At 42.6% G+C, this 14,601-nt stretch overlaps 1 protein-coding gene across 1 annotated transcript in view; it reads left to right on the top strand.

Moving 5' to 3' along the window:
• Positions 1–6,857: 6,857 nt before the first annotated feature.
• Positions 6,858–14,601, top strand: part of grifin (galectin-related inter-fiber protein) — a 22,559-nt gene continuing 14,815 nt past the window's right edge. Inside the window, exons 1-2 of the mRNA XM_043711112.1 lie at positions 6,858–6,961; positions 12,831–12,910. Of these exons, the coding sequence (XP_043567047.1) occupies positions 6,950–6,961; positions 12,831–12,910 (92 nt within the window). The 5' untranslated portion in view covers positions 6,858–6,949. The remainder of the gene's footprint in view (positions 6,962–12,830; positions 12,911–14,601) is intronic.

Below are 14,601 nucleotides of genomic sequence, written 5' to 3'. Positions count from 1 at the left end.
CAAACACCTTTTTTACTGCCCTATCTACTTGTGTGGACACTTTCAGGGAGCCACGGACTTGAAGCTCAAGATAACTTTGTACATCATTGCTGTTCAGGGTCTTGCCATTAACTGTATACTTTTCTTAACATTTGCTCTCTCAAAGTGCAGCACCTCGCATTTACCCGGATTAAAGTCCATCTGTCATTTCTCTGCCCATATCTGCAACTGATCTTCAGGTAGTTCTGGGATAATGTGCATTTCGGCAGCAAGATTTGGCGATAATGTCACTGAAGAATTAGGGAACAGTATTTTGGAGAACACTTACCTCTGTTTGCAAAGTGGGGAACAGTTTGCGCAGTTCGTTCTGTGCATGTGCTGATGTCCATGCCAAAGTCTCCACGCTGTTCTGTGCATGTGTGATGTCAGCTGCTGACAGAGTTGGTTTCTGTGAGAGGTACTGTACAGAGAACAGCTTTATTAAATTTTTTAAATGTACAGTGTTAAATTTACTTTTGTTTCACTAATAAATATGATTTCAACCTTCATGCAGGCTGTGCTATACTTTGTGTTAGACATTTGGATGTTTTTTAAGCAATCGTGAGTGATATTTTTTGCTGGCCTCCCCCACCCCCACTTTTCCCATAGGCTCCAGTATTTCTATTAAACAATTTTATAAAGCGCGATTTCACTGGAATGCCACTATGGCATTATAGGAAAAGTACCTATATATTCCGCTGTATTTTTTGACAACATTCTACACTATCCACCACTCCACCGATCCTCGTATCATCTGCAAGCTTACTAACCCACCCATCTACATTTTCATCTAAGTCATTTATATATATCACAAGCAGGAGAGGTCCCAGTCTGGATCCCTGCAGAACACCACTAGTCACAGACATGCAGCCTGAAAAACACGTTTCTACCTCTGTCTTCTATGTGCAAGCCAATTCTGAATCCACATAGCCAGGTCACCTTGGATCCCAAGCAACCTCATCTTTTGGATGAGCCTATCATGAGTGACCTTGTCATAATCCATGTACAGAGGAACCTTGATTATCTAAATGACACAGGCAGGGAGTATTTCGTCAGATAAAATAGTTTAGCTAAGCATCGGGTCCTTGAGATCTTGCCGGATAATCTGAAATTTGGATAATCAAATGCCGGATAATTGAGGTTCCTCTGTAGACAACATTCACTGTTTTACCCTTATTGATCACCTTTGTCATCTCCTCGAAAAATTCAATCATGTTAGTAAGACTTGCTCTGCCCTGCACAGAGCCATGCTGATTGCCTTAATCAGGCACTGCTTTTCCAAATATGCGTAAACCCTATGTCGAGGAATTCTCTCCAATAGCTTCCCAACTATGATGTGAGACTCACTGGTCTATAGCCTCCTAAATTATCCCTATTTCCCTTCTTTAACATAGGAAAAACATCAGCGACTCATCAGTCCTCCAGGACCTCTCCAGTAGCTAATGAGGATATGAAGATCATGGTCAATGCCCCAGCAATCTCCGCTCTTGCCCCTCTATAGCCTGAGGAAGATACCATTGGGCCCTGGAGACTTATCCACTTTAATGCTCAACACCACTCCTTTCTTGATGTCAAAATCTCCTAGCATATTAGCATGCTCCATACAAATCTCACTTTCCTCTATACCTTCTCCTGGGTGAATACTGACACAGAGTATTCATTTAGGATCTCATCCACATCCTCTGCCTCCAAGTACAAGTTCCCTCCTTTATACTTGGGTGGTCCTACCTTCTCCCTAGTTATCATCTTGTTTTTAATGTATACATAGAATGCCTTTGGAATTTGTTTAATCCTACTTGCCAAGGTCATTTCAAGGCACCTTCCCTGCTTGGGTTCTTTCCTGCTTTCTTTATTTTTGTCACAAGCCCTGTCCAATTTTAGCTTCCTAAACCTTGCATATGCTTCTTTGTTCCTTTTGACTAAATTCACAACCTCCTCATTATCCAATGGTTCCTTACCTTACCATCCTTGTCCTTCCTCCTTACTGGAACATGCCAATCATGAGTACTCATCAGCTGGTCTTTAAACAATTCGCACATGTCAAATATGGACTTGCCTGATAACAGCTCCTTCCAGTGAACACTCCCTAGCTCCTGTCTTAAAATTTCCTCCCCAATTTAGTATTTTGCCACAAGGACCTGACTTATCCTTATTCATACCTATTTTAAAACTTAAGGAGTTATGATCACTGTTTCCAAAATACTTTCCCACTGAAAGACCAGTTACCTGGCCAGGCTGATTAGCCAGTACAAGGTCCAGTAAGGCCCCTCCTCTAGTAGGACAATCCACATACTCTTTCAAGAAACCATCTTGAATGCACTTAACAAATTCTGCCCTGTCTAAGCCTCTTGTCTAAGGGAATCCAAGTCAAGATTGGGGAAATTAGTCAACCACTATGATAACTCTGTTTTTATTGCATCTTTCCATAATCTGCCTACATATTTGTTCCTTAATGTCTTGGTGGCAATTAGAGAGCCTATAGTCTAATCCTATCAGAGTGATTGCACCCATCTTATTTTTGAGTTCTACTCATATTGCCTCAGGGGTTGAGCTATCCAGTATGTCCTCTCTGAGTGCAGATGGAACATTCCCCCTGATTAGTAATGCAATTCCTCCACCGGTTTTACCTTCCTCTCTACCTCATCTAAAACAACAAAATCCTGAAACATTGAGCAACCAGTCCCGTTCCTCTGCCAACCAAGTATCTGCAATGGCCACCAACATCATAGTTGGCGAAAGTGAGGACAGCAGATGCTGGAGATCAGAGTCGAAGAGTGTGGTGCTGGAAAGGCTTAGAAGGTCAAGCAGCATCTGAGCAGCTGGGGAGTCGATGTTTCGAGGATAAGCCCATCAGGAATGAGGGATGGCCCAAGACTCTTCTCTTGCTCAGATGCTGCCTGATTGGCTGTGATTTTCCAGCACCACCTTCTTCGATAGCATCATTGTCCCAAGCTCTGAGCTCATCTGCCTTACCTATAATACTCCTTGCATTGAAATAAACACACTTCAGCCCATTAATACCATTGTGTTAATTTATCTGTCTCTGCCTGTCTTTCCTTTTTGACTTACTGGTCCGAACATCTACCTTCCCCTCAATCCCTCCACTCACTGACCTGGCTGCTCTGGTGCTCAGCCCTCTGCCACACTAGTTTAAACTCTTCCAAGTAAAATGAGCAAACCTCCCTGTGAGGATATTGTTTCCCTTCCAGTTCAAGTGCAACATGTCCCTCTTTTACAGGTCACCCCTGCCCCAGAGACGTCCCAGTGATCCAAGAATCTGAAACCCTGCTCCCTGCACCAGCTCCTTAGCCATGTGTTCATCTGTCCTATCTTTCTATTCCTTTGCCTCACTAGCATGGTAGTAACCCAGAGATTACTGACCTAATTATCCAAAAATTAGGGTCAGACCATTCAGGAGAGATATTGGGAAGTATTTCAACACACAAAGGGTGGTAGAGTTTTAGAACTGTCTTCCTCAATGGAACTGGATGCTGGATCAGTTGTTAATTTTAAAACTGAGATAGATGTATTTTTGTTAAGCAAAGGTATTATGGAATATAGGCAAAAAGGCAGGAATCTGGCATTAGGTCACAGATCAGCCATGATCTCATTGAATGTTGGAACAGGCTCAAGAGGCTCATATATTCCTATGCAAAGTATTTTTGAAATAGAGTCATAGAGTCATAGAGATGTACAGCATGGAAACAGACCCTTCGATCCAACCTGTCCATGCCGACCAGATATCCCAACCCAATCTCGTCCCACCTGCCAGCTCCCGGCCCATATCCCTCCAAGCCCTTCCTATTCATATACCCATCCAACTGCCTCTTAAATAAAATGGTAAGAGTATAAAAAGTGTAGGGTGAAAAGGGACCTGGATGTCCTTGTCAATAAGCCACTGAAAGCTAAGATGCAATAGCAGCGAGCTACAATGAAGGCTAATGGACTATCAGCCTTTATCATAGGAGCAGTGAAGTCTTGCTGTAAGTATTGGATGTTGTTTTAGTCTGCTTAACTCAGGAAACCATGATGTGAAGGTGCCAGTGTTGGACTGGGGTGGACAAACTTAAAAATCACATAACACCAGGTTATAGTCTAACAGGTGTATTTGGAAGTACAAGCTTTCAGATTTTTAACTTGATCTCAGGAAAGATATTCTTACCATATGAGAAATGCAAAAGTTCACCAAACTTGTTCCCAAGATGGTGGGATTGTCCCATGAAGAGACACTGGCCAAATTGGGCCTCTATTCTCCACTTTCAAAGAACGACAGGTAATTACATTGAAACCTACAAAAATACTTAAAGGGACAGGCAGCATAAATGCAGATAAATTGTTCCCTTGATTGGGAATCTAAAGCCGAGAGTCATAATTTTAAAATAACGGGACCATTTACATTCAAGATGAGGAGAAATTTACATAACTCGGAGGGTTGTAAACCTTTGGAAATCTGCACCATATATGGTTATGGAGGATCTGTCCTTGAGTTTAAGACAGAGATAGATAGTTTTCAATACCAATACCAATTGTCTATAGGGTTATGGGGATTAGAATGGATAAAATGCCTTTTCATGTTCAGTCAGCTATGATTGTACTGAATGGTGGGGCGACTCAATGGGCTGAATGGCTTACTTTGTGCCTATGGTCCTATGGTCCAGCAGGCAGGATTTAAACTTAAACAATCGAAGTCTGGAATGGAAAGGAATCTCTTGAATGGTGACCATGAAACCCTCAATTGTGATAAAACCTCAGGTGGTTCATTCATACCAGTGTGGGATGGAAATCTGCCATCCTTACTTGATCTGGTCTACATGCGACTCCAGACCCACAGCAACATTGTCGCCTGCACTCTGCCATGGTCTTGGTAAGCCACTCATTCAAAGGCAATTACAGATTGGCAATAGATGCTAGTCTTGCAAGTAACAAACACACACCATGAATTAATAAAATGAATTTTGTATTGAATTTCCCAGCCCTTGAATGATATAGGCAATGACGAGGTAGTTGGGAAAATGGGGTAAGATCAGAAAAGTGATCGGATAAAGAATTACTATCAAGGAAAAGATGCTGAATTTTACATTGAACGTCCAGAGAACAATCTCACTAGTGAGTGGCAAGAGGCTGATTTGCATTAACACTTCATTTGTACCTACTCTCGTCTTGTTTACATGCAGTTTGTTATTTTCTCATGTGGCAGAGAGAAACTAGAGGTGACAGTTCCTGGCATGAAGGCCTGAGTAGGGACTTGGAAGCTACAGCTTACTGCTTACTCCACCAGGCCTATTGGACAGCAATCCTCAACACCTCAGGCACAATCTGTGAGCAGTGGTTACTTGCATGCATACCCTCCCAGCAGTAAAGTCTGGCATCTTCCTGACCACATCATCTTGGATATCTCAGAGTCATTTAAAATAGTTTTTCCACTTCAGAACACAGAACAGTATAGCACAAGAATGGGCCCTTCAGCTCACAATGTTGCGGAGGAAGGTTCAAAAGAGATGTAAAGGGTGATTTTGTTTTCATACGGAGATGGTAGGTGTTTGGAGAGCGCTGACAGGGGAGGTGGGAGAAGTAGATGTGTTAGGGGCATGCAAGGAATGGAGGGATATGGACCAAGGGAGGGCAGAAGGGATTAGTTTAAATTGAAGCATGTGCGGCACAACATCACAAGCCAAAGGGCCTGTTTCTGTGTTGTATTGTTCTATGTTCCACACAAACAGTCCCCTGAGGGTAGAATTGAATCCACGTCACTGGCTCTGTGAGGTAGCAATGCTAACCACTGAGCCACCATACCACAGTGGTGGATGCTGAAGAGCTTGGAGAGTAACATCAGTCTTTGAGGAGGAAGATGAGGGCATTGACCAGGAGAAACATTCCCTCCAACACGAGAGATTGCAACAGCAACAGGCACAGCAAGTCAGACTGGACATCACGAACACTCATTTCCAGTTGGATATGAGCTGACCATAGTGATTATTATCATGAGCAATAATTTGTTATGACACAAAAGGTCTCTGTTTGTTCCCAGAAGCAAAGGCAGTATTTGTTCTTTTTCTTTGTTTTTGCTGTTGCTCATTAAAAGTTAATGTTTTCAACAAATTGAATAAAGGCTTTCCAGTATGTGATGCTCCCACATGAACAATGAGAAGATGTTATCCTGAGCACTAGAGGAAGAGTAGCACTCCCTTAGACAGTATTCTAACATGGTGTGAAGCTAAGGACAGGTAGCCTGTGTACCTTGATTCTTGTAGTTGCAGTTACAAAGACAATTGAACAAATGGATGATGTAGTAAAGCAGTCAAACATTTATAAAAAGTGAGCTTGTATTTCCAATGAAGAGACACCATGTGCCTTCGGAAGCTTTTGTTTTACATTCCCCTCTCACCATGTGCACTGTGAAAGGGAGATCTGGGCTGGCAGTGCTTGACCTAGTGGAGAGCTGAGATTTTAATACGGTCCTGGAAATCATGAGATGTCCCAGCTGTGGCAAGCACCTGATATCTCGAGCAGGGCATCGTCAGGCATAGTAAGATGAGCAATGGAGAATTCTTTCTCACTAACAGATGAAATTCTCCAAAATTGACACTTAGTGTATTTTTGGTAAATTTCAGCCCTTTCTCATAAATTACTTATCAGGCAGCAAGACCACCCATGGGTACCATTTGACTGATCTGGGGGAGGGCAGGGTTGAAGCACTGGTTTCCAGTGTAGTCATTCCTATCTATTCTCCTTTCAACAAAAGGTTTTAAGTCTGTTTCACAGCCACAGACTAAACACAGCTTTCCTGTGTTTGGCACACATCTCCCTGCATCTGCTTTGTCAGGTCAGTAATCCTGTCCCACGTGGTACCAATCCGTCTTTATATTTGCTTCCCAGCTGGAACCGGCGTGAGACCAGATTCTCAGTGCACAGCTGGATCAGAACAGACACAATGGCTTTAAAGGTGAGTGTCAAGTTTCTAACATCTCCAGCTCCACAGCTGAACTACTTATTGACTGCACCAGGTCCCTTAGCACTTGTTTGTTTAGGCAGTTGTTAGATGGGTAATATGAGGTGCATTCCACAATGAAACTTTTTCTTCCATTCATTGTACCAAAGTGCAGTTTTATTACTGCTAAAAACAGTGTGGAAGTAATTGTTTCAAATAAAGCCAAAATTTATTGAAAAGGAATAAGGAAGGTGAATAAGTATACGAAAATGGGAAGTTAACCAGCGGACTTAATAGTTTAATTGCATTGTTTAGTGAGAGTTTTCAACTTAAAATAAAATAGAATTTACAGGTGAGTTTTTTTTTATTCAGGGGTCAAAGGCTAGGCCAGTATTTATTGCAAAGAGGGCAGTTAGGAGTTAATCACATTGCTGTGGGTCTGGAATCAAGTATGGACCAAAACCAGGTAAAAACAGCAGATTTTCCTCCCTGAAGGACATTATAATACTCAGGCTATAGCTTTAAATACTATTAGCTTGGAGATGACATTTAGTCTTTTAAAAAAATCTTTCATATCGATATGGATGTCTCTGATAAGGTCATCATTTGTTGTCCTGAAGAAGGTGGCCAGGATGGAACACTGTATATTTCCAACTCTGGGTGGGGATTGGCTTGGAGGGGGTGTCTTGGATGGTTTGCACATGCATCTTCTAACTTCCTATTTCTAGGTGGTAGAAATCACAGCTTTAGAACTTGTTACCTAAGGAGCCTTGGTGAGGCATTGCAGTAAAACTTGTAGATGCTGTACACAGTTGTTACTATGTGAGTGGTGGAGGGAGTGGATGTTTGTGGATGTGGTGCCAACCGAATGAGATGCTTTGACCTAAATGGTGTCAATTTTTTTGAGTATTGTTGAAGCTGCATTCATTTACGCATATGGGGAGTATTCCATCACACTCCTGAATTGTGCCTTGTAGATGGTGGACAGGCATTGAAGAGTCCAAGCCTCTGACCTGCAGCTATAGGATGTTAAGGAAAATTACGGTGGATTCAAAGTGATACCATAAGTCACTATTTTTCATCCACAGCCCTATCCTGGTCTTGCTGGTATAGGATATGTAATTGCTGCATCATCTCTGGAGGTATTTTGATGTTCCTATCTAGTGACAGGTAGTATCCTAAAGCAGATGACATAAATGGTGGAAGTATTGTGAACTGAGAGGAGGATAGTGACAGACTTCAAAAGGACATAAGCTTGTGGACAGATGGCAGATGAAGTTTAATGTAGAGAAGTGTGAATTGAAACATTTTGATGAGGAAGAAAAAGGCTATAGGAACAAAGAGACCTGAGGGATATATCAAATTATAGATATTGGCAAGGCCAGGTCGTAAAGTGGTCAAAAAGATTAATGGGACCTTTCTAAATAGCAACCAGCATGTAGCATGAAAATAAGGGGAATCCTATCAGGCATTGAATTGGGAGAAAGTGAAGACTGCAGATGCTGGAGTACCAAAGTTGAAAAATGTGGTGCTGGAAAAACACAGCAGGCCAAGCAGCATTCGAGGAGCAGGAGAATCGACGTTTCGGGCAATAAGCCCTTCTTCATTCTCGATTCTCCTGCTCCTCGAATGCTGCTTGGCCTGCTGTGTTTTTCCAGCACTACATTTTTCAACCCAGGCATTGAATTGGCCTGAGCTGGAGAATTGTGTCCACCTCTGGCCTCCCACTTCAGGAAGGATGGGATGTTGGAGGAGGTACAGAAAATATTCACGAGAAAGGTTTCAGATGGTGAAGCTCAGACTCTTCTCTGAGAGCCCAAATGGAAGTGTCATAGGGGGCTACAGCACAGAAAAAGGCCCTTCGGCCCATCAAGTCTGTGCCAATCAAAAACAAGCGCTGAGCTATTTTAATCCCATTTTCCAGCACTTGGGTCCACAGCCTTGTATGCTTTGGCACCACAAGTGCACGTCTAAATATTTCCTAAGGAGAAAGTGAGGACTGCAGATGCTGGGGATCAGAGTCAAGACGTGTGGTGCTGGAAAAGCACAGCCGGTCAAGCAGCATCCAAGGAGCAGGAGCGTTGATGTTTTGAACATAAGCTCTTCATCAGGAATGTTGGGGATTGGGAGGGGAATGAGTGATAAATAGGAGGGTGGGGGTGGGGGGAATGTGATAGGCAGATGAAGGTGGGGGTAAAGGTGATAGACTGGAGCGGATAGGTGGGAAAGGAGATAGACAGGGAGGACAGTTTAAGAGAGAGTTAGATCTGGGATAAGGTTGGAGGAGGTGAGGTCAGGAAACTGGTTTCAATAACCACACATACACATTTCTATATATACAGCCACATATGGATATAAACTTTGATGGCAATTTCTGCAAAAGAATCATTTCACCCCCTAACGCAGTGTGAACTTGCATGCTAATTTATAACTGCTTAAATGCCACATTGTTGAACAATTTCATTTGGCTTCTGGGAGGTAACAAATTATTGAAGCATGCATTGCTGTGAGGCAGAAGCTAAATCCCTGAATGGAATAATCAATGTCGAATTCTGTAGCCCTGCCTACTCAACTGAGAATGACACCAAGGCTCCCCTCAGGGCTCGATATAAGGTTAGAGTCAATGTCAGTGATTTTACATCAATGAAGCTGGATCCTGCTGAGGATGTGAATATATTCAAATATTATCTCAGGCATTGATCTGACTACTCCCAATGATACTGCAAATCAATGCTTCCCAAGATTTTCTTCAACATTTCTCATTCAATGCAGATTCAAAAACATTTAGCCTGAGGCAAATTAGAATGTAATATATTCAGTGCCATCGAACATATATTCACTTGTGTTAATGCACGGATATAAAACTAAACTGAATGCCTATAAATATTGCAAATGTCTTTAATGTTTCGTGGCACCCGGATCATCAATATTAATTCAATTGATTGACTTGCAGTAAATGATAATAACAATCTAGTTTTTGTTTACAACTTGTGGTTGTAGGCTCTTCAGTATATTACATTTCTTCCAGATTGTAACCTTATGCATTGTCAAATACTATATATGCTACAACATTACACATGGTACACTGTTAGATGTGATACAATACTACACATTATACTGTTGTGTGTAAATTATTACAACCCACACTTTAATTATGAAATCTCAGGCAATCATATACTGAAATAGTTATTTAAACTTGATTGCATGTAGCAACCAAAATAAAATCCCTCAAGTAAGCAAGTTAAGCCTCACAACCCAACTTAGCGATTACCTGATTAAGGGCGAAATTTAGCTATGATTCCAACCAACAACTCTGGGGATATCCAAAGCTTGATTCTTGTACAGTGTGGTTCTCTAGAGTTATACTGTTGAAGAAACCCAAAGTTGAATTCTTTCAGGATTTGATGTCCTGTTAATTTTTGGAGTGTCATTATTTATGATACTTCTGAAGTCACCAAGCTTGCAGCTTGCTTTTTCATCAGGAGTAGCTTGTCTGTTCCTTGTTACATTCAGGGTTAACTGTCTGTTCCAAACACAGCCATTAACTCCGTAAATTCTTCTGTGGGGCAATCATTTAACTTCGTGGCATAAGGCAACCATTTATCAAATGGTTGTTAAAACAGTTTGTTATGTAGCTTTGACTCCTTTTTATTTCCCAGGGATAATTAATTAGCATAGCATGCTTTTAATTTCTTATTCTTTATCTCAGGAAAGAGTTAATTCCCGAAAGTTATTGCTGATTCTTTCAATCCATGAACAGCTAGTAAAGTTCTGAACTTTACATATCACTATACACACTTTATATTGAGAAAGCAGATCTGTGATCCAATACGACGATGGTGACTTTTCCAGTATACACTATTACACATTATACAATATATAAGAACATAAAATCGGACTTTTAAACAAAGAAACATGTTTTAAAGTTTGGACGATTCAGACACATGTAGCACTTGAATTATTGTTTCCTGCTGATTCCCAGGAAGTGAGTGTGGAAGGAAGGACCTGATGTTCCTAAAAGATGATTGTGAGCTGTGTTTGATCAGCTCCCTGGTGTGGTGTTACCATGGAGACACTTTACCAATGGCATGGCTGGATGTGGGGCGGGCTGCCTGTTCAAAGAAAAGGGTACAGGCCCGTTAAGAGGGGCATTAAAGCCTGATACCAGCCTTTTGTAACCCAGTGAAAGTCTGGCAGGATTAGGGCTGATCAGGCAATGATGGTGCTACATGTGAAGAAAATAGCCCCCAGGACTCCAGCAATATCCCTGGAGTGTACACGGTCCTTTTATAATTACAAATTATGCTTTGCTGTGGACTGGCTATGGGCCCAGGTCCCTCCTTCAGGTGGGCCACCAAAACTCCATGTAGAAATGGATGGTTCCTCTGGGCCTGCCTTGCTCTCAGCTATCACTGAGCCTTGATTGTGAGTAGATTTCCCCCCACCAACCCTTTCTTTCTCCTGTCTACAGGTTGTCCACTCCTGCTGCTGAATTGCCACCTCTGCCAGTCAAACTGCCCTGACCACCTATCCCTGGCACAGTGAGGAACCTTAGGACAAGGAGGCTTGGAGCTTCATCTTCCCAGAGTTCCCAGGTTTATCGCATGTGCCCTAGTGTTCACACACACTGGCCCCACCCTGTGCCTGTTACAGCGGCACGGTGGCACAGTGGTTAGCACTGCTGCCTCACAGCGCCTGAGACCCAGGTTCAATTCCCGCCTCAGGCGACTGACTGTGTGGAGTTTGCACAACTCCCCGTGTCTGCGTGGGTTTCCTCCGGGTGCTCCGGTTTCCTCTCACAATCCAAAGATGTGCAGATCAGGTGAATTGGCCATGCTAAATTGCCCGTAGTATTAGGTAATGGGTAAATGGAGGGGAATGGGTCTGGGTGGGTTGAGCTTCGACGGGTCGGTGTGGACTTGTTGGGCTGAAGGGCCTGTTTCCACACTGTAATCTAATCTAATAAAATCTAATCTGTTAAAATCAATGCCATGACAGAGAGCAGTGCTAGTGCTCTGAAGTTGTTGAACTCAGTGCTGAGAGCTGAAGGCTGTATGGTCCTCAGCAGAAAATGAGGGGATGTTTCTCCAGCCTACATTGATCTTTGCTGGGACACTGAAGTAGGCCTGCAATGGAAATGTTAGCATGAGAGGAAGATGGTGCTCTAAAATAGAAAGTGACTGGAAGGTAGGAGTCAATCCTGCAGACAGAACAGGGCAGTCGCGTGAGGCATATTTGGTTTTATCAATGTGGAGAAGTCACCTCTACTTCATCTACACCCTTTTCTTGAGGGTGGCATGGTGATTCAGTAATGAGCTGGACTGGTTTGCAGAACCAGGGACCAAGGTTCAGTTTCATGCTCAGGCTTAGTCAGGTGTGAAGTTTGCACATTCTTCCCATATCTGTGTGGGTTTCCTCCAGGTGCTCCAGATTCCACCCACAGTCCAGAGACGTGCAGGCTAGGTGGGTTAGCCATGGGAAATGCAGGGATGGGGGGAGACGGTGAGTCTGGGTGAGATGCTGTTCAGAGGTTCAGTGTGGACTTGATGGGTGAAATGGTTCGCTTTCACAATGTAGGGATTTTAAAACACCTTCTCCATTTGTTCTATTTGCTCTTCCTCCCTCCCTTTTTCTCATACTCATCATTTTTCCAACTCTGCTTAATTCAAAAAGAGAGTTATATTGGACTTGAAATGTTAATTCTGTCTCTCCTCTTCACAGATGCTGCCTGAAATGCAGAGATTTTTTCAACACTTTCTGTTTTCAGTTCAGACCTTGAGCATTCATGGTATTTTACTTCAGAAAGAGTTGTGTGTATATTTGCATATTTAAATGGAAATGGATTTTTTGGATTAAATGTTGTTAACCGTTCTGTTTCTGGCAGTTTGAAGCCGTGTGTCCTGAGGGCCTGTGTCCTGGTTGGAATGTGACTCTGAAGGGTGAACCAAGTCTAGAAGCCAAAAGGTAATGTGGGAAGATGCGAAGTTGTTAAATTTGCAACAAGGAACAAAAGAACAGTGTATTATTTAAATGGAGAAAAGCTGCAGAAGGTTGCTACACAAAGGAACGTGGGATTACTTGTGCACAATCACAGAAAGCTAATACACGGGTGCAGCAGGTAATCAGAAAAACTAATAAAATGTTGGCCCTTATTTCGAGAGGGTTGGGGCATAATAGAAAGGAAGTGTTACCGCAATTGTGTAAGGTGCTGGTGAGGCCACATCTGGAGTACTGTGAACAGTTTTGAGCCCCTTATTTAAGGAAAGATATTATTTCATTGGAAGCAGTACAGAGAATGTTCACTAGGTTGGTCCCTTGCATGAAGGGATTGTCTTATGAGTAAAGATTAAACAGCTTGGAACTCTACTTACTGGAGTTAGAACAATGAGAGGTGATCTCAATGTAACGTACAGGATTCTTAAGGGGCCTAGCAGGGTAAATGCTGAGAGGATCTTTCCTCTTACCAGAAAGTCTAGGTCCAATGGGCATAATCTCAGAATAAAGGGGTAGCAATTTAAGCCAGCGATGAGGAGGAATTTCTTCCCTCAGAAGGTTGTGAGTATTTGGAACTCCTTGCCACAGAGAGCTGTAAGGGCTGAGTCCTTGTTTGTGAGGCTGGATCCAAACACAGCTCGCATCATCTTATAGGAACACCAGGCCCTTTTTTAAGGCTAAAATAGATAGATTCTTGATCAGTTGAGGAATCAAGAGTTATGGAGAAAATGCAGGAAAGTAGAAGCAAAGCGTGTTAAATCAACAATTGAATGGTAAGCAGGTTCAAGCGACCAAATGGCCTACACCTGTTCTTATTTTTTATTATCTTAAGAGAGGGCTATCTGCTACAATCACCATAGATTCTGATAGCTGGCATTGACCCATGCTGCCTTGAAGTGAAGGGAACCCAATCTGTACCATGACAAAGAACTCTGTTCACACATCAGCAGGAATTTGAAGCCATTCTGTAGATGAGCTTGGGTTTCTAAGGTGTGTAAGTGTGGACCCAAGCAGACCAAGTTTGGCTTATCCTTGACCCCTCTGAGATTGCTCCCTGAATCCCATCATTGAGGCGCACACATCTGAAAGGGGTGAAAGATTATTAAGGATATGTTGGAATTTAACATTGAGATCAGTTGTGATCTTACTGAGTGGTACAACAGACTCAGAGGGCCAAATGACCTATTCTTGTTCCTTGTCCAAATATGTTCTTATTGATTGCCACGGGTACCCAAGTACAGTGAAAAGCTTAATTTACAAGCAGTACAGGCAGTTTATAGTAAGCGGAGATGTATAGATGAAAGGTTGTAAAAACAAATCAAGGCTTGTGCTAAGTCAGATCGACGTTAGAAAGATTGGCATTATGTGAGTTTAGAGAGTCCATTCATCAGTCTAATAATGGCTGGGAAGGAACTGTTCCTGAACTAGTTGCTGTGTGTATTCAAGTTTCTGTATCTCCTACCTGATGGAAGAGGTTGCAGGAGAGCATTACTGGAGTGCAATGATTAGATTACGTTACATTACAGTGTGGAAACAGGCCCTTCGGCCCAACAAGTCCACACCGACCCACCGAAGCGCAACCCACCCATACCCCTACATTTACCCCTTACCTAACACTATGGGCAATTTAGCATGGCCAATTCACCTGACCTGCACATCTT

This window comes from Chiloscyllium plagiosum, chromosome 21 (assembly GCF_004010195.1).
Source record: "Chiloscyllium plagiosum isolate BGI_BamShark_2017 chromosome 21, ASM401019v2, whole genome shotgun sequence".
Taxonomy (NCBI): Eukaryota; Metazoa; Chordata; class Chondrichthyes; order Orectolobiformes; family Hemiscylliidae; genus Chiloscyllium; species Chiloscyllium plagiosum.
This window is presented reverse-complemented; position numbering and strand designations above follow the sequence as displayed.